The sequence below is a fragment of the Rissa tridactyla genome, chromosome 1, assembly GCF_028500815.1.
Source record: "Rissa tridactyla isolate bRisTri1 chromosome 1, bRisTri1.patW.cur.20221130, whole genome shotgun sequence".
NCBI classification, from domain to species: Eukaryota; Metazoa; Chordata; class Aves; order Charadriiformes; family Laridae; genus Rissa; species Rissa tridactyla.
The window spans coordinates 157151400-157170976 of record NC_071466.1 but is presented as its reverse complement, the minus strand read 5'-3'; the positions used below and the strand labels follow the sequence as shown (position 1 = coordinate 157170976).

Sequence of the window (19577 nt, the reverse complement as noted above, 5' to 3'; positions counted from 1 at the left end):
CCCTGTGTATTCATAAAGCCACGCTTTGCCCCATGTGTGCAGCTCAAGAGACTTTTAGAGGTACAATTATGGTGCAAACATAACCGGGTTATTACCACAATAACACAACAAACCACTCTAGCTAAAGTATATGTATTGCAGGCCTGTGATGTTAAAATCAGATTTCCTTAAAGTGCTTTTGGTTGCAGACAATAAAAGCAGCCTGTATGGCAGAAGACCATTGAAAATAACTTTTAAATAAAGGATCCATTTTTACAATAGCAGCATTTCATCTGATGTGCAGACCTTGGTTCATAATTGAACATGAGACAGCCAAGGGAACCAGTAGGATTAGGCTATGGGAATTCAACCGAACAATGTTTTGCATTCAGATAATTGCATGAAATTGGGCTATTAGTGTAATTTTTGCAAATTGCAATAACATAAAACAAAGTAAAATATTCCCAGTGTATACATTCAGCTAATGTGCTAAAAGGGAACCACAACTGGTTTCAGACAGAGCACAGAGAACTTCCATTAACTATTCAGAGATGTATCCAAATACTGCTCTCAGTCTCACAGGTTCCTCAAATGGACTTTCAAAGCGAAATTCTTTTTATAAAACAGTAAATAAATAAACATAATCTAATAGTTAACTTGTGGTTTTCGCTGGCAAGGACATTACTAACGTGTCCTTTATCTGACCTTAATTTAACGTTGCATAAAATATCACCAAAAAGAACTGGAGAAGGAAAGAGCTTCGGCTCAAATTGCAGCTGCTCGCTCCAGTAGCTCTCCTGACTGAACATCAGCAGTAGCTGCAGCTTGTGCCTTTTTAACTTCTGCCATGGGATAGGATTATTCTGTCCTGTGGTTCTCAGTAAAAAGGTTATCAGGAGAGATGTCCCAAATCCTCCTTTAACTTCTTGGTCTTTACTTTTTACCCTGCATTCACCGATGGGACTCAACCTCAGTATTTGGAATGTGCATCTCTAGGGGACGGTTTTAGAGGTGGCTTTTGACCATGCAGCTCCAGCCTGGTCAAGTCATCACAGCAGACAAATGCTGGTCCACCACCGACTTGGGCTAATTATTCTAGTGCTTTGAGCTCAGTCTGGCTAATGCCTACTGCTGTGGCACCTGAGAAGGAAGACTGCAATTAGTCATGCTTTTATCTTTATTGAAGACTTGGCTGCTCAGGACCATGTGCCAGCCGTGTGACTGGCCGGACTGCTGAGGTGAATGTCTGTGTCACTAACGTCTCTGTGGGGTTTGGAGGCACTTTCCAATTTGCCTGTCTCTTCTTTCCCATTTTTGAAGGAAGGGAAATAATTTTAATTATTTCTGTGATGAACATAGAATATTATAATATCAAATAACCAATTAATGTATCTGTGTCAGTAATTCAATCTCTTTCCTAGTGTTTTTCAGATTAAAATCCCTATCAGAATACAGAAGAAGACACCACGTCAGCATCCTGTAATGAATGTAAACGTAAAAGACAATTGAGCTGTGAATAAGAGGTACCTTAGTAACACCAGAGCTTTCAGCTCATTTCTCTGTCACTGAATTTAGCAGTGGAGTAAGCTTCTCACGGCATCTAATGCTGTTCCCTGGATTCCCTCTGTGCTCAGTCTACGTGAGCCTTAAAATCCTGAATGAGGAGGGTTTTGCTGCTCTCCTTGAAGGGCGATTTCCATGATGGTGTATCCCACTGCCAGAAATTTTATCCAGAGGTTCCGACTCAGGTTTGCCTTTTTTGGATTAAATTATTTCTCTTTCAAACATTGCCCTTAACAAACTCTTCTTTTTCTTGACAATTAAAGCTTTTCAAGTGTTTGATGTCTCTTTATTATGTCTGCCTGTCACAGGTCTGTACAATGGTCTTTTAAAGTTTACTTAGGGCACAGCTGCACTGTGACACACCATGGTGCAAACATCCCTGAGGCAAAGCTGAATGAGCCGGCTCCAAAACCAGGATTTGTACTTTGGCTATTTAGTAGAGAGAGACAAGGACCATCTTTTCTGGCTTGCTTTGTTCTGTGTCTGTTGAGTTTGATACAACGGGGTCCTGGTTTGCAGGCAGGGTTTGTAAGCTCTGCTTTCTGAAAAGGAAAAAAGTAAGGAAAGTAGGACATCACCCCGACTGTAGTGTTCAGTGCTAAACAAGGGTGTTTGGTGGGGGACAATGCAATTTGGGCCTCAAGTAGAGTCATAGTATGTTTCTTAGCCATAGAGTCAAAGTATGTTTCTTATCACCATCTGGATCTCTGTGAAACATTTCACTGAGAGATGGGGAAGCAACATGGGGAGAAAAGGTCTTTGTGGTGACATAAAGGCAGGAAGACTGTAGGAAGACAAATATGAACGAAGAAGAAAGAGTAGAGAGCAGAAGTAAAGGTATTTTGTCACAGGTATTGAATGGGAGGGAGCCTGGCGTTGGAACTTCTAGAGGGACCAGAAACCATTAGCAGTAGGAAATCAAAGTAGATTTGAGGGAAGGCAAAAGGGCTGTTAAAACATTTCTTTCAGGAAGATCAAGCTACTATCGTCTGTCAGCAGGAGCAAAAGCTCACTAGAGGTGAATGTCATGGGCAAGATTTTGAAAGTGTTCATTCCAGCTGCTCCTACTAAAATCTGGCAAAAAATCTTGCGTGATTTAGTTACTCTTACTTTCCAAAAAAACACTGATCCTTGAGTCTGCAAAACCTACTGATCTCCCTTGTTCATTATATAAATTAGGATAGCATTTGATTAATCTTTGGTATAAACTATATCTGGGCCAGACAGGAGGAAGCCTTATCTTTTTATATGAAATCCAAATGGTTTCCGGAATGGGAGATGTACCCTGAATTATGAAGTGATGATTGGAAACAGATGTGGGGGAGGATTTTGCAAGGTCTGGATATTTTTTGGAAGTATTTAGTGACGTTGCCTAAAGTGGTAGGAAGGTTTGTTAATTCTGTTTTGTGGGAGGAGTTTAACGGACGTATATGTAAATGACCTTTTCAGGGAGCACTCTGTTTAAGATGGGATTACCAAGGATGTTTTATAGTAAATTCACTGTACTTCAAAATTTAATTCTCTTAAGTTCCAAAAATACAACAGACAAGATCTGGCTTGCACATTTCTTGTGTGTTATTCCATAACGCACAGAAATAATCTAATTGCTGTCATGATCAATGCTATAGTAGCTTGAAACACATTATTTTTAATATGGTAAGTTAGCTTAGTATAGATGGAATTATTTTCAGTTGCTCAGTGTATAAGGATGAAGGATAGTTTGATAGAGCAAAATATGTCTGTGATGCAATAATTTCTGAATATGGTATGCCTATGTGCTCTAAAATGATATTTTATGAAGAAAATGGGATAGTTACAGTCAGGATTGGTTGAAGATACGAAGGAAAAAAGACCGCCGGTTCAGAGCGCCACATACCTCTACACTGGAGGAGCAACACTGAGCCTATCTATTCTATCATGTCGCCTCAGAAGAACTGAAGAGATGGGAATTTGAGGTAAAAGGTTTTGGCAGGTGGTGAAAGTGAAGGAGTCAGAGGAGGCAATCAGAGTAACCATTCTTAGGAAGAGTAGTATGAAGCTGTCTAGCACAGACATTTGTTGCAGACCCAATGCCAGAAATCCAGGAACTGGATTAAACAGAGAGCCTGAGGAATTTGCAAAAAGATGACAACCTTTTCAGAAGAATACAGATGCACTTGGCCAGTCTCTCTAATGTCTCAATGAAATCTGCAGTGGAAAATGCGGAAGAAAGCAATTTATTAGACACCTCTACTCTTTTCACAAAAGGCTACTTCTCTGAGTTACCTCTGAATATTTCTCCAGCTTTAAAGCTCAGAATTGAAAACACAGCATACGTGCATCTCCTGCCTTTTTCACATGGGAACAATCTGGTATTTATGTGGGCATTCCTGGTGCCAGTTCCCAATATTGCATTTTACACCGTGACAACATGAGACCATACAGGACTGTCCTATTAAGCTACACAAGCACAAAAATCTATACCCTGAAGAAGCTTGTTTGGGTTTTTTTTGGTTTTTTTTCTTTCATGTTTTAACCTAGAAAGCATACTTCCTATTACCTTTCTCGTACTTTCTGGAACAAAACCGATCTGTTTTGTTAGTCTGGCCTTCTGAAGTTGCCTCTTTTCTCTTCTGGTGCCAGCAGCTGTTGCTACTGTACTTCATAAGCTAGTTAAAAGGGGCAGGGCAAAATTAACCTAGTGCACAAGTTTGGATCAAGCAAAGGATGAGAGTTCAGAAATAGAATGGAAGTGCACAATAAGACTGGCCTGTATTGATCTGTAAATGGCTTGAGTCTTTTTTTTTATGTCACATACCATGCGATTTTCTGTAGCACACAGCTTTCAGAAAGTAAAAGAAAAACCATGATGAAAAAAAGCACTCTCTGCTCCCTTAGACACAAGTGTTGGTAAGAAAACTAGATGTCTGAGAGCATTGGGAATAGCATAACAAACTGTCTGAAGGTCTTCACAAAGCCAAGATAGAACCTCTCCCTTTGAACATTTTTTTCAATGAGTAGTTCAGCAAATTGGAAACATTCGCAAAAAAATCTGTTTCTTCACAAATTTCAGCAACAGCAAAAGGGCAGGAGAAAAAAACCTCTGAATTTTTTTTTTTTTTTAATGCAAATATTGTTCACTAAAGCAAAAAAATATCTTCAGCAGCTCTGGTCACTGAGTCCCAAACCAGTAATAACTGAAAGTTAAATTACTGAGCAGTTGTCTGAGTTCATTGGAAATAAAGTTGATGGTCTCCGATTCACTTCAGCCTCTCCAAACCGATGTTCTGATGCGCAGTTCTGAGAAACAGGTTCCCAGATTTGGGTATTACGTACTTTGAGAAAAGCAAGAAGATTGGAAAGTACTTTCAGTCTAATTACACACCTCCCCTTCCAGCAAAACCTGGGCGAGAAGAAGAAATGAGCACTTCCACGAAGAGCCTTCTGAGGACGCTCTTGTTTCTGTCATTGCAGTGCGGGTGCTCACTTCCGCTGCTGAGGTTGCAGCTTCCAAATGTCCCCCTGTGGGTGTTCACTTGTGAGGTTTCTATCCAAAATGTTGCAGATTTTTTTTTCCTCTTACACCCTTCACAAAACAAGCTCTCAGTTTCCAGGTGGAGCCTGTCATCGTTAATCTAATCCTACTTTGCGCAGCCTTTGATTTTTTTTGCATCCTCAGTCTTGCCCCAGTAATAAATCAGGGTCGCCGTCACTGTAGTGGAAAGCTCAGTAACGTCAAAAACTTCCTGGTGTATAGGCAATGGGAAGTCATTCAGCAGTAAGTAAATAACGCTTGCGAGTCACACTGTTACACAAGGTTACTCCTACTGTCCCCTTAAGTAGGGGGAGCTAGTATCTTGATGCGTACTGCCAAAGATCACAGCAGAGTACCATAGGAAAGAGAATTTCTCACCTTCCAAGTCAGTTACTTCTTGCAATGAATGCATTTACAAGCTTGAGAGTAAAATGTAGTTAAAATTATAACTAGTTTCACTTTGTGAGTTTGCAAGGAAAATATAGGGAAGCCTGTGATTTCCAGCCTGTAGTAATGTGCTAGCAAAATTTGCCATATTTTTTTTTCAGATTTCTGTTTTAGTGGAATCTGAAGTGTTCTATAAATCTTTGGGGTTTGGGTTTGATTTTGTTTTGTGTTGTTTGTTTTTTTAAATATTGTTATTATAAGTAACTGTCGTTTTTGACTTGAGATACTTGTTAGAAGCATGTAAGGTGGCGGGGTTTTTTTGCTGTTCCAAAGGGAAAGGAAAAACACAGCTTCCACCACAAATCCCAGCATGTCATCCCTTCAAGGGATATCTGAGTGAGGTTCTTGCTTGTTATTCTGTAGCACCTTTTATCTATGCACCTGCAACAGGTGAAAAGGACTAGAGAGAGAGAAGGTGGTGAGAATGCACTGATAGAGCCTGAAGTTGTCCCAAGGAAAGCACAAAGGGAAGTACAGGCTGAGACATACTTCAAGCTGTAACCAAAAAATCCCTGTCCTTTTTCAGTATTCCTGCTGTACTCAGGACTTTCTGGTAGATGAGGAGAAGTATACTGAAGAAATAGCTGAAGGCTCTATAAAGGAAAGCTGGGGAAAAAACCCCTGTAGTTGGTTGTAAAATCTTTGTGAGTCTGCTCTGGTGAGACCCCACCTGGAGTACTGCATCCAGCTTTCGAGTCCTCAGCATAAGAAGCATGTGGACCTGTTGGAGCAGGTCCAGAGGAGGGCCATGAAGATGATGCGAGGGCTGAAGCACTTCTCCTATGAGGACAGGCTGAGAAAGTTGGGGTTGTTCAGCCTGGAGAAGACAAGGCTCCAGGGAGACCTTATTGTGGCTTTTCAATACTTAAAGGAGGCCTACAGGAAAGATGGAGACAAACTTTTTAGCAGGGCTTGTTGTGATAGGGCAAGGGGTAATGGCTTTAAACTAAAAGTGGGTAGATTTAGACTAGATATAAGGAAGAAATTCTTTTACAATGAGGGTGGTGAAACATGGGAACAGGTTGCCCAGAGAGGTGGTAGATGCCCCATCCCTGAAACATTCAAGGTCAGGTTGGACAGGGCTCTGAGCAACCTCATCTAGTTGAAGATGTCCCTGCTCATGGCAGGGGAGTTGGATTAGATGGCCCTTAAAGGTCCCTTCCAACCCAAACTATTCTATGATTCTACAATCAAGACAAATGTGTGAACTAACGGTCAATCAGGTTGCCACATACGATGAGGTTTTCCAGGAAAAAGGGGGACTAAGAGGACTGCAAGAAGGATTAAAGGAACTAAACAACAGTACAAAGACACTAAAGTGTCTAATTGCTACAGTTGCAAAAGCATTTCCCCAAAGTATAGCTCCAGTGAAAGAGGTGGCTAAGCAGGACAGAGGATCATACGTGAGTAGTGAAATTCCTTCACACCTTCTGGGAAACAGCAGACCAAAACAGAGGGCGAACTGTAGCACAACAGGTAGCTGCCTCACGGGTCCTCTTTCAATGCCGGTTGTTATTTAACAACGGGAGTTTAATTTGGAGATGTCTGGTGGAACATGTGAAACTGCAAGGGAATAGAGAATATGCGATCAAATGTGACAGTTCTTAAATTAGCCCAGGAAGCAGGGAAATAACACAAATACCAGTTCAGTCTCGACAGACACTGAAACTGGGGAACATGAACCCAAACGCAAGATAGGAAGATTATTTTGGTAAACTGAACGCCGGGAACTGGAGCAGGAAACCGTGTTTGTTAGATGAGACAGTGAATAAGTTAGCAGTAGCGGTGGATTTCATTATGGATAACATCTCAGAAATGTGAGAGAAGTTGTCTCACGCTTTAGTCTGGGGAAGTCACCTTTGGATCTTGGTGAAACAAATTATCTACAGGCAGTCTGAAATGTACTACAGGCAGCCTTGCGTGCTCTGTTGCTGGAGGCACCGTTAGGATGACGATGTAACATGTTATCTTTCAGTGAAGGAGATGATAGGCAGAAATATGTTTTGAAATTAAGTATTCCAAGGGTCTTAACTGCCAAAGATCCCACCGAACCTGAGGCAGGGATGGATTCCTATCCACTTCCTGAGTACTTCTGAGGGCTAGCTTATTAACAGAAAAGGAAAACCACATTTTGCGAACAGGAAGAGCGGGTAACTGCACACTCCAATGCCAAACAGGGGTGCGCAGAGCTGCTGAAGGCATGTTGGAATGAAGCGGGGTTTTTTTTAAGACTTTGATGGCTATTGTTTAGCCTGCGCTGCAGACCTGCAAAAGAGGCTGGAAAGGAGAAGAGAAACAGAGAGATGGCAGCAACGAAGTACCCGACATGGCACGTATCCACAAAACGTGGGTACATCGCTATAAAAACAAGGCTAAAGAGTGCTCTTTTGAGCTGAGCTGTTTTAGGGGACTGGGTATTAGCAAAAAAACCCCCGAAACTCAGCTGTTTGATTCCTCATGGGTCCTGGGAAAGAGAAATCTCATTTTTTTTAGTAAATAAAAAGGAATATCAAAGACATACTTTTCTATCAGCAATTTAATATAACAGAAACAATCTCCAGACCCTGATTATTTTATTTTTTTGTTATTTGCTCATGTTAAAAAAAAAAAGGTGGGTGTTATGCAAGTTTTTACGCACTCAGCTTTTGTCAGATGTTTTAAAAAATATGGGTTTGTTTTTTTGTCCCACTGTGGTCTTCTTTTTGCAATGTTTAACATCTTTACATGGGATGTTATAACTTAGATTTTCAGTTTCATTTTAAGATATAGGTTGTAATCACCCATGAAATTTCCTGTGAAACATCCCTCCACTGTCCAAAACGAAGGAAAATTATATCATATGGACCGAGACTTTTAGAATGAAAGTATAGGTCTTGTGCTAGAAAGCCTGAAGTACTAATCATAGTGATTGTCTTTGATACCTCGCCAAAGACAGGACGTGGACTTTTTGACCCTGAAAATGTCTAGCCTAAAACCAGCAGGTTTTTCAGATTTCATGCCCTCCCCTTACCCGCCATGTCTCTATTGAGCCACATCTTCTGCTGATATAGTTTGGTTGATTTCAGCTTTGCTTATTTACATTGCCAAGGATCTGCCATGGATTATTTTCCTTTGCTGTCGGTGTGATATGACTTGCTGTGCATTGCATGACAAAAAGCTGAAGCTTATAGGTATTGCTTTATTTCTGTATGTCAGCAGAACGGATTCTTCGCTCCTTTCGTCTTTCGGGAGCGAGGTGTATCTGTGGTGACCGGCAGGCACTGAGACCGGCGTTAGGAAGTCCCCTGATGTACCGTTAACCTTTTTTATTGTGAGTACAGCCGGAAACTGGGTGACCCCAGCCCTACGTTTTTGTGGGACCTTTCCCCAACTGTGGCTGGCACTCCTGGGCAAGTGCCGGCCCTGTCTGTGCTCCTGAGGCAAGCCAGGTTCTGGAGGAGCCCTGTGGGGAAAGGGTGCCCCTGCTCTTTTTGCCTCTGATCCCCTTGAGCGACACTCAGGCTGCCTGGATGTCCAGACGTTGCTGCCCTTTCTCCATTTCTGCTGGGACATTCATTATCGTTTCAACCCCAAAAACTCTGTGGGAAGGGAGGGCCTGTCCCCGGTCACCGCCGGGCCTGGCCAGTGGGCCGAGAGGGACGGGGCCACCAGCCTGCCGGCCCCGCTCTGCCATGGCAGGAGGGGTGCAGTCAGGATACTGCCCCACGCAAACCGGGAGCGGGCCCGATCACGGGGCCAGGTGCCGGGAGCCACCCCGGAGCCACCCGAGCCCTCAGCACTTCCCGCCGCCGCGGAGGGGGGCGGCCGTTGGGCCTCACCCCACCCCGTCCCGGGTGGGCGGGGCGGGCCCTTGGCTCCTCCCCTTCCCCACCGCCCCCGCCGGGCCGAGAGGGGCGTGGCGTGCCGGGCGCGCCCCCGCGCAGACGCGGACGCGCGGGGCGCGCGCAGGTGGCGGGCGGCCCCGGCTGCGCTTGCTGCCGCGGGCCGGCCTCTGCTGGGGTTAGCGCGTCGCCGGCGGGCAGGGAGGGAGGGAAGGAAGGAGCGAGCACTGGGCCGGGGCTGCCGCCTCAGCCTCCTCCTCCCACGTGAAGGGCCGTCGCCGCCCCGGCGAGCGCCGCGGCCGGCCGAGGAGCCCAGCTGCCCCGCAGCGCGGGGGCTTCCCCTCCGCCTTCCACTCTCTGGGCCCGAACCGAGCCGCTTGCGGGGCGCCGCTTCCCCGCTCCCGCCGCTTCTGGGAGGCGGCTGGCGCCGCGGCGCTGCCCTCCCCCGTGAATCCTCCTCACGGGGTGGGCGTGAGGAGCGGGGGCTGCGGCGGCCCCCCGCTCCCGGGCGTCCCAGCCCCGCCGGCGGTGGATGCGCCCGGGAGGAGCCGCCGAGCCCGCCCAGCCCTTTTCAGGGACGCGGGGAGCCGGGATGACTTGACGCCGGGCCCGCGGCGTGCCGTGCCGTGCCATGGAAGGGATGACACGCTTCGTAGTGGCCTCGGCGGCCGCGGCGCGCTGGCGGCCGGCGCTGCCCGCTCTGCTGCCGCTGCTGCTCGCCGTGCCGGCGCTGCGGGGCTCGCCCGCCGCAGGTAAGGGAACAAAGGGGGCCGTCCGGGCCGCGGCAGGTGTGCCGGGACAGGCCGTGAGGGAGGGGGACGAACGGCTGTTGGCAAGCCGTTGCGGGCGTCCGTTGGCGGGCGCGTGCGGGGGGCGGCAGCGCCGGTAACAATGCGGCGGTGCTTGCGGGCGGGGGCCGCCGCCTCCACGCGCGGCGCGGCCGGGGGAGCCCCGCCAGAAAAGGCGCGCATTGTCTGCGGCCCTGCCGGCGTGTCCGCTGTCGGCCTGGGGCCGTGGGGCAGCCCCCAGGCGCGGTGCGGGGAGGAGGGGTGTGTGTTGGTGGCAGCCCTGTCCCGGAGCTCTCGGGGCGGGGGGGACCCGGTGTTTGGGGTGTGGGGGGTGGCCTCTGCCGGCCCGGAGTTGCGGTCCTAGCCTCCCCTCCCTTCTCACCCTCGCCTACGGCTGCCGGAGTGCCCAGGGAGTTTGGGGGTGCCGGCACCAGCGGGGTGCAGGGCAGCCCGCTTCTCCTTCGCCCTTCCAGTTAGGAAGCATCAGAGCCCCGCGGAACGTGTTACTTCCCAAGCACAGCCGTGGCGTGACTCGTGCGTGGAGAGAACTGTTCGGGCTTCGGAGGGTGGTGTGTGTTCAGTAGGTATTTTAAAAGAGCCAGGAATCGGCGACCCCCCCCGTCTTTTCTCTAGTGGTTCCAGGCATCAGAATTAGTCTGTAGTTAAGCAGACGCTTTAATCACAAAGATGTCTCATTTGGTTCTGCTCCCATAGCACCTCTTGGGTCGTCTTTAGTACTTTTTTAATAAAAAAAACCCCCAAACCTAACATTTCACAGAAAGGAACAATTTGCTGTGACTGCAGGTTTTCTTTTTGGTAACAGGTATAAAGTAATACATTTTTATGAACGTCAATAAGTTGCTGATAAGTGATAAGAACCAGCATTAACATATTCAGTGAAGTGGACCAACTAGTGTTGACTCTTTATTTAAACATGAGAATTGCGGTGATTATTGTTGGGTGCTTAAGAAGCCTTGATGTTATAAAACATGCTTATCTTTTTAATAATACTTTATTTCTACTTCAGAAAGTAGTTTGTGTTTTGGTGGTGGCTGGTTGGCTTTTCAGGGAAATTATGCTCTGCTCCAGCTGCCTTTGTAGCCAACAAGAGATGTTGCACTTCCAATCTATGTGACAGTTAATAAAATCGAGTAAGTTTCAGAGATTCTTTTTTTCTTAAATATAAAGGGCTTTGCGTACAAATAGGAGAAGGCAAAGCAGTAGGTTCATAAGTTGGAGATTTGCTTGGGATTTTTTTCCCCTTTGAGGTTAACAGAATGGCTGGTGGTTTTTTTTCTAGATTTTCATAGTAAGTCAATGAAGGCTTTTGTTTAATTGTTTGTGTAATACTTAATAGTTCTTAATTAAATAATGCTGGGGATTTCGGTAAACTTTTGTGTGATGGTGTGCATCCTTGTGTAACTTAAAAACAGCAGTAGGAATATTATGTAACTTAGCCAATGCTTAGGCTGCTGGAAGAGAGCACTTGGAGACAGCAGATCTTGCCCAAAGCCATGCTTTCCTGCTCCGTCTAGGGCAGGAGCCTTCAAGCTGTTTTGATTTGCAAGTCCTCTATGTTTTCTCTTTCCACTGGGCATGTGAATCATGTACAATGAACTTCAGCATACTAGGAGCAAACTTGCTTTTCAGAGGATGCTTTTCGTAGACATCTTAGAAATGGTCCATTGATCACAGAGATTTAAAGACTGCAGGTTACAGAGAACAAGAATATTTTGTTCCTTTTTGGTTAAGGTGAAATGCTTTATTAGAAAGCATGTCAGGAGTCTGATTTCTCTATTTTAGGCCCATAATGTTTAAAAAGTTAGGACACAGCCTTTATCCTAATCTTTTGTTTAGCCTTGAAATGTTTTGATGGTATAATGGATGGTGTGAAACAGAAGAGATGTGTACTGGTCATTTGCAGTAGGCTTGGACAACATTCACATAATTGCTCAACAGATTTACAACTCCCTGAGTATCTCTCTTGGGTGCAGTTCATTTGCTTTTCAATGCCATTTGGTCTTGCCCAGTTTAGGGAAGAGCAAGAGCAAACTCCTACAGCTTTGAGTTATGCAGAAAAGGGGCATACAGTAAGAGTAGAATGGCTGTTAGAGCCACTTGCTTGCAGTTGAAATAGCAAAGTGAACATCAGTACTTAAGAAAATTAAGTAGTAAATCAACTTGGATTCTGGAATGCTTGATCCAGCTCCCACTGAAGTCACATGTCGCTGAGTCAGGGCTTCAGCTTCCACAATTAAGCAGATGCTAAACTCTTAGGATGTGCATAGGCTGCTAGTGTGCTAAAGGTACGTATGCGTTTGAGCACCTCTGTGAACTATGGTTTTGGTCAGGCTCCATGAGTGTCATACTGCTTAGCCCAGGCTGTGTTTTCGCTTTTGTTCCATTGCACAATCTGAGTTAACTCCCGCATTGACAATCAGGAGGATTTATCTTGTCTCGCTGTGCTGTTTTCGTGGGAGAGAGGAGAGCTCTGTGCTGGACTTAGAAAAGTCTGCGGTGAGTCTCCTTGGAGACTCAAGGACCAAAGACAAGTTGTGGAGGTCAGGCAAGGAATCAGATGTAGCTGCCTTATGGGACAGATGCAGGATATTGTTTATTCAACTTAATTGCATGAGTGTGTTGCAGACACTTGAGTTGGCATCATGTCTCTTGTGGCCAGTTCAGCTTGTCAAGCTTGCTTCCACTTCATTTTCATGGAAGACCCATATGGTTGGAGGATTCCCTTTAAGGCTGCTTTCTATGCGCTGCTTGCTTTATTTATGTCAGCCTCGTGTCTACAAGCTACACTTGTAGTCTTGCCAGAGGAAACGTGTTTTTTGTTTGCATGTTCTTTCAAGAAGTTAGAATGCTGAACAAGCTAGTGGACAGTGCAGCTTTTTGTTCAATTGTGTCTGTTTTGTGAATGACATTTGTTTTCTGTGAAGCAAGGTCTTAGACTTCTCAGGCAGGGCTGGGACTTGAAATATAGCATGTCTTAAATAAAGTAGGCTTTGACCTACCTTGGGTAATAGATTTCAGGAACTGGACATATTAAAGAGCAGTGATTCTTGCTGCAGCACAAATCTTTTCCAAGAGGTCTTGGGAAGCTGATGATTGTGGTAAGTGGCAGGTTCTGACAACCCAGCTCTTATTTCTCAATTCAGAATGTGGGTGTTGAAGGGGGAGTTGCTAGGGAGAGAAGTGAAGCAGATTAGGCTTCTTAATAATGCAGTTTCACTTCAGCTGTGGGAGACATGGCTTTCCTTCATGTGAAAGTAAATCTGTTTATGGATGGTATCCTAAACTACCAGTGAGTCTCCAGCCTGGCCCATTGTGGCGTACAGTATGAATAACACTAATTGCGTAAGAGTTATTATGGATGATGTCCTTAACTACTAGTGTGTCTCTAGCCTGGCCCATTGTGGCATACAGTATGAATAACACTAATTGCATAAGAGTTATTAAATAGTGTGTGTCGTGGGAACCTATGTATAAGTAGAAAGCCATAAGAAATGGCACAAATTGTCTTTTAAATTTTGTCTTGGAACCCCAAAGTTAAGTCAAATGGTAGTACTAAATGAACGATGCAGACTTAATTTATTTTTTGGCTCATATATAAGAATCACATTTTCACGGAGGCCTTGTCAGTACAGCCAGTTTTGCACTCTGGAGTTGCAAGATATGATGTCTTTTTTTTTTTTTTTATCCCTTTAGAAGTCATATATTCCTGTGCTTTTCTTTAGTGGTTGCTAAACACATATGAGCTCAATAACAAATTTGATTGACACTCCCTATATGTGCTGTGTTTTCAGCTGTTGGTGTTATTGGAGATAGCTGTTTTGGAAGACTAAGGGAAAACCTTTCATAAGAGCCATGGATTAGTGGTGTCTTCTTCCTAATGCATGAGATGGGGAAAAAGATATGACTGACCATCAGTAGTCACGTAACTGATTACATCAGTGTAACTAATCGCATGTAAAATGCACAGAATAGATACTGGAAAATTGTAGGCTGGACTGATTGTGCTAGCTCTTATTAAAGCTGTAAAATGTTATAAGATGCTTGTTAAGAAATATTACTGCTTTGCAGTGGAGTTGAGAACAAACTTAATGCAATTGAAATTTTGTAAATTGTGCATTTTGCTATGGGCTGAAGCTTTTTTTTTCTTTATGAAATGTCAGTTGAAAGAGTTCAGCTACTTCTGATGTTGCGGCAAGAGGAAAACAATGGTTTCTGCTTTGAGTTCTGCCAGCTTCTTTTCTGAACAACTTTAATACCCTTATGCTTTGGAGCATGCAGTTAAACTTTGGCAGATTGTGTCTGCTCTGAAGGGGATGTTTTCTCTGCTTCTGCTTTGAAAGTGATTTTTTTCAAAAGCTTGTAACAACTGAATTTAGGCACACATGGCTGTGGTAGAGATGATGCATTTTTTTGTCTGCTAAAACTTGGATATAGCCTGTTCTCCTAGAACCTCACTTACCTATTAATACTGACCAGGGAATATGTGTGCCACCTGGGCAAACATGCTAAGCATGCTTCCCATAGCCCAAAAAAGATTGGACTTCCCTGTGAAAGTCATTCTAAGCTATTTCAGAAGTGGGACTGGATGGACCTTTAGGACTGAGAGCTGGCGCCTGCCTGCCTTGTGTTTTTAAGGATGTGTCTGTGCTACGTAATGGAGTGCTTTACTTTCTTTTAGGGGCACTTGGGCATCTACCTTATGGTGCGGTGTTGGGTGGTGGTACTTGATTGCACTAGGTGCAAGACAGAAAACAGAAGGCTTTTAGAAGGAGCCAGCATGGAACGTGCATTTAGGTAAGCAGCAGGAGTAAGAGAAGGGTTTAGGGATCTTTTCCGGTCACTGTTCATTGATGAAATGTATGCAGAAATCTAGGAATTGTAAGAGTAGCAGGGGAAGACACACACAAATTGCAAGAGAGTTTGTGAGATGAAAGAAACTGAAACTGGCAGGGCACGAAGACTGGGAGGTGAGACATTAGGTCAGGAGTGGGAAATAGGTCTGTGGATTAGGGAAACTGCAATGCAGGAATTAATCCTAGAAGAAATAAGCAGTGCAGCCTGGTAGCAGGTTGAGCACACTGGGAAACACGGATGGCCTTGGTTTAAAAAAAGGAAAATAAACCTCCAAAAAATGATGTTGAAAGGAGGAATCAGAAGTAGGGGAGATATGGGACTGGGACAAGACTGGAAGATATGTGGCTGAAAGCATCAGGCTTGGAACTTAGCAATGGAGAAGCGTGTGCCCCACTGTTCTGGGACACTTACTCCAGAATTTGGCACAGAACCCAGGGCTTCAAAGTATTAGCCCTTTCCTCTTCTGTCAGGAGCATGATAATCTGCTGCTACTCCTTGAACATTTCATGAACACACATGTTTCAGCCTTGTGGCAGAAGTGTTTTTCAGAGTTTGTTTTAAAAACTGGAAAACTTCCTCCACAGAAATTTTAGTGGCATATGAAGACTGCAAAGGCAAAAATCAGCAAGTTGGAAGTACTGACATTCAATAACCTGTGCAGTTTTAAAATACTTCTGTGCCTGTAAGTTATGGTACAGCTATACTCACATGTGATCACAAAGTGTATATCCATATCGATAATATTTATAGCTATATAGGCACCTGCACATAAATATCTGTACACATACATACCCACGTGCAGACAGGACCCGCATTGCATTCAGCATACAAAACGGATCCTGCTCTGGGGACAAATAAGTGTTGGATAGCAAATGAAGAAGTTATCTACAGGACTCTTGCTTCTTTTGTAGCAGATGTTCGAAGGTGTGAAATGAATGAGGCGAGCGACAGGGAAGTTTGAATAAAGGTTTCACTGTTAATGTAATTAAGTGCTGTCCTAGACAAATGAATTGTGTTGCTGTTGCAGAGTTTCAGTGATTTGAGTAAGTTGCTTAAACCAAGCCTCCCACAGGTGGTCACTAGCTGTGTGTTCCTCATTTACTGGATGTGAGACCTCAGGGATCTGTGTTGCAGAAATGCTGAGTGCTTGCAGCTGCCAAAGAAGTCAAGAGGAGCTGTTCTTGAATAGATGTTGTGTCTGTCATTCTAAATACTCATTAATGTTTCAAATTAGGCACATGGAATTCGATCTTGTTTCTTAGATTCACCATTTGTAAGATGTAATTTCTTAGATGTAATTGATTTTCAAAATAGCGTGCAATGTTCACATGTAGTGGGAGCACAAAAGAAAAGTTAATCAGAAAGCCAAAGACTTTTGTCTTTAGAACAGTAAAGATCCAGTGGATGATATTGGATGTCTGCTGAACTTGAATGCACAGGAAAGAAGTGTAAGAAATAAACTATGTATAAGCAAATAGAAAGTAACAGGTGGTGGTGTAACAGTATGCATTTACCTATTGAGACTTTTTTAGTGAGAGTTAACTACTCTTACAGATGGGAAGAAGTACTGTGCTGTATCTAAGGGTAGTAGGGTTTTGTTTGATTAATTTTTTAAAAAAATTATTCATAAAAAGAATTCATTTATGGTTCCTGACGTTTGTTGCTCACTTTCAGTTTTAGCAGTTTCAGCCTACGTCCTCTACCTGCTTGTTCTTCACGCACAAACTTTTAGTCCTCTTCCTTTCTCCCCTCTGATTTAGAGAAACTTCTCTTCCATAAATCAGTTCCGTGTATAGACTTTTGAATTGGCTTTAGCCATCTGGTGAAGACAGTGTGTCTGGTCTTGTGGTTTGAAATAGAGGTAAGAGGCTAAAATTCACCAGCAAGTAAGGGGAGGAGGAGGGAGGAATGCTGGAAAACAGTAAAAGAAGGGCCTGAAAATCCAGATGCTTTTCAGTAAGGGAAGTGCATAATAGTATCTTACTGAAGGGGCTGTAAATGTGCACAGCTGTAGGATGGGGAATAGGCAATGCAACAGTGCTATATGAAGGGATCTGGTGTTTATCGCGGGTCACAAACAGAACGTGATTCAACAAGATCACAGTGGTGCTGGATCTTGTGAACACATGTGTTATGGTCTTTGGTATATCCTGTGTAATAACTTGTTCCTTCTCTTCAGTGGCAGAAGAACTCCAGCTGGAATGCTGTGTCTAGTATGGGACCTTGTCCTTTAAGGAGGAGACAGGCTACTGGAGAGAGTTCAGATCACAGGAGTATTTGGGTTGGCTAATCTAGAACAAAAAACCAGGTGAATGGGACTTTATTCAAACATATAAAAGATAAATACAGAGAGAAGTGTAATAAACAGTTGTTTATGTTGAGTAAGAAAAGAAATGAAAGACGAATTGCAGTGAACAAGACAGGTTTTCTAACTGCTGATCTTTCTAATAGTGGGGATAATGAAACCCTGAAATACATGGTTTGGGGCAATAATGTAATCTGTCACCAGAGTTGTAAGAACAGCTTGTATAATGATCTAACAGAAGTGGATTGCAACAGCGATTCCACAGTGGTGTAGAAGGATGGAGTAGATGACCTCCTGAAATATTTTGCAATTTTGTTTTTGTGAGATTTTATAGATAGTGTAATTTATGTGCAGACGTGCAACATTGGGGCCAATATCTGTTCATTACTGAAAACTTTGTTGTGCTATTCAAGTGAAGAAACAATCTGTGGTTGTATAGTTTAATACTGTGTCATAAGCTGAATTAGGATTTCGTAGGTAGCCTTAGTAATGACACTTCCTAACTTTTGAATGATTGATTTTTAGGCTTAACGGTTTTGTAAGGTTTCAAAGAATATTTTGTAATCCTTCCTATAGTGACTATATCTTTAGTAATAACAGGCAGGAGAAACACTATTTTTTTAAGTTAGTCTCAGTAAAAGTTCAGTTTCTTAAACATTTAATAATACAGCATAGATTATCACTGACAGGACAGGTACAAGTAAACGGTGTGGATGTGATTCTGCATGTCTTCTCTTTATTCATCAACTGAATTATTAGTATTTATATATCTAACAGGTGGGATGGAAAGAGAGGCAGTATTAGTGCTCAAAACACTTTATTAATATTTCTGTGAAACGCGTAGTTGGGCAAGGTGGAAACTTGTTCATCTTGGCACAGAATTTAGGATTTACCCTTGCCCTTAGGGAAGGGAGAGAAGGTGGAAGGAAGAGGTCCTAAGATAATTGGGAGACTGAGCAAATAAATAGTGCCAGACCAAATCTTTCAGTTGCCTGTGTTGTATGTACTGCGGGCCAGTGCAGCGCATGGCTGGGGTCTAGGTTGAAGGGAGGATGCAGAGCTTCTGTTCCTCAGTAGCTGAGAGGCAGCGGGTGCCCCACCTGGTGACTGGGAAGTGGCTGAGTTTTCAAACTGTGAGAGCAGTGTGGATGTCCTGGCCAGAGCTGTGGCCTTGCTGGCCTCCACTCAGGTGTGTGCAGCGTTTCTCAGCTCTGCAGTGAGTGTGTCCTGACAAAGCTTTTCTGGACAGTCAAGGCAATGGGGAGCTGTCTCTGCACTCTTTATCTGAAATGGGTAGGTATGGCAGGGTGAGAGAGGGAGCGAGGACAAGAACTTGGATCAGGAGGATACTGAAATAAGGAACAGTAAAGATAACACCAGGGGCTGGGGCTACTGTGGGAGTGGGTGTAGGTGAGAATATGGCTTAGGGTATTGATGGTGGAAGGTTTAGCTGAGAAGTGCTGTGCTAAGAGGAGGCCTGTTTGATACTGGCAAGTTGGAGGTTTTCATGGCTCCCCCATATATATCACTTGAGTGTCCTCACTTTAGAGGTTGCCCTAGGACTACGCAAAAGAAATGGGGGCATTTTCTAAAGGGGTAGCTGGGCTCAGTTTTAATAGAAAACCATCAGGTGCTTGTTAAAATGTATTTGATAACTGTTAATACACCTGAAAATAGATGGACCCATAGGACAGGAAGACGATACAGGTGAAGATATCTTTTCTTAAGTAGTATTGATACATTTTACAATTTTTGCTTTCCACTATTTTTTTTTTTAATTTGCACCATCTTGGACTGAATTTCCTATTGAGTGTTTTTATACTGAATAAGAAAATCAAACTTGTATGATTTCTTATGTGAGAAGAAGGACCTTCTCTTGTTTGCTCCCCCAGCCAATAAGGTATGGAACTAGTTTGTGGGTGCTCTCGAAGTAAAAGTTCTTTCCTTATTTAAAGGCAACTTTCTGATACCGCAAGGTAGCGCAGGGACTGTTTATACTCCTTCTCCTTGGGTGTGAACTAGATTAGATGTTGAGCCTGTCTCACCTTTTCCTGTGGCCCATAATTCTATTGTAAATAAATTGCACCTCATGTATGTGGATTGCAGTGAGCACTGCTCAACCACAAAGCCACAATGATTTAGTTTAGCATTATTTGGAGGCAAAGCTCCAAGCATTTGTGTAGCAGACCCCTCTGGGCTAATAGCAGGTTACTTTTTGAATAGAAGACAGAGGGTTGTTTATCAGCTACACTGGATTCTGATTAGGTAACTTCTTTAGTGGATGT

At 43.9% G+C, this 19577-nt stretch overlaps 1 protein-coding gene across 3 annotated transcripts in view; it reads left to right on the top strand.

Annotated features, from left to right (window-relative positions):
• Positions 1 to 9521: 9521 nt before the first annotated feature.
• Positions 9522 to 19577, top strand: part of KIAA1549 (KIAA1549 ortholog) — a 153154-nt gene continuing 143098 nt past the window's right edge. For all 3 annotated transcript variants that reach the window (XM_054215697.1, XM_054215696.1, XM_054215719.1), the window contains exon 1: positions 9522 to 10076. In XM_054215697.1, coding sequence (XP_054071672.1) covers positions 9956 to 10076 — 121 coding nt within the window. In that variant the 5' untranslated portion in view covers positions 9522 to 9955. The remainder of the gene's footprint in view (positions 10077 to 19577) is intronic.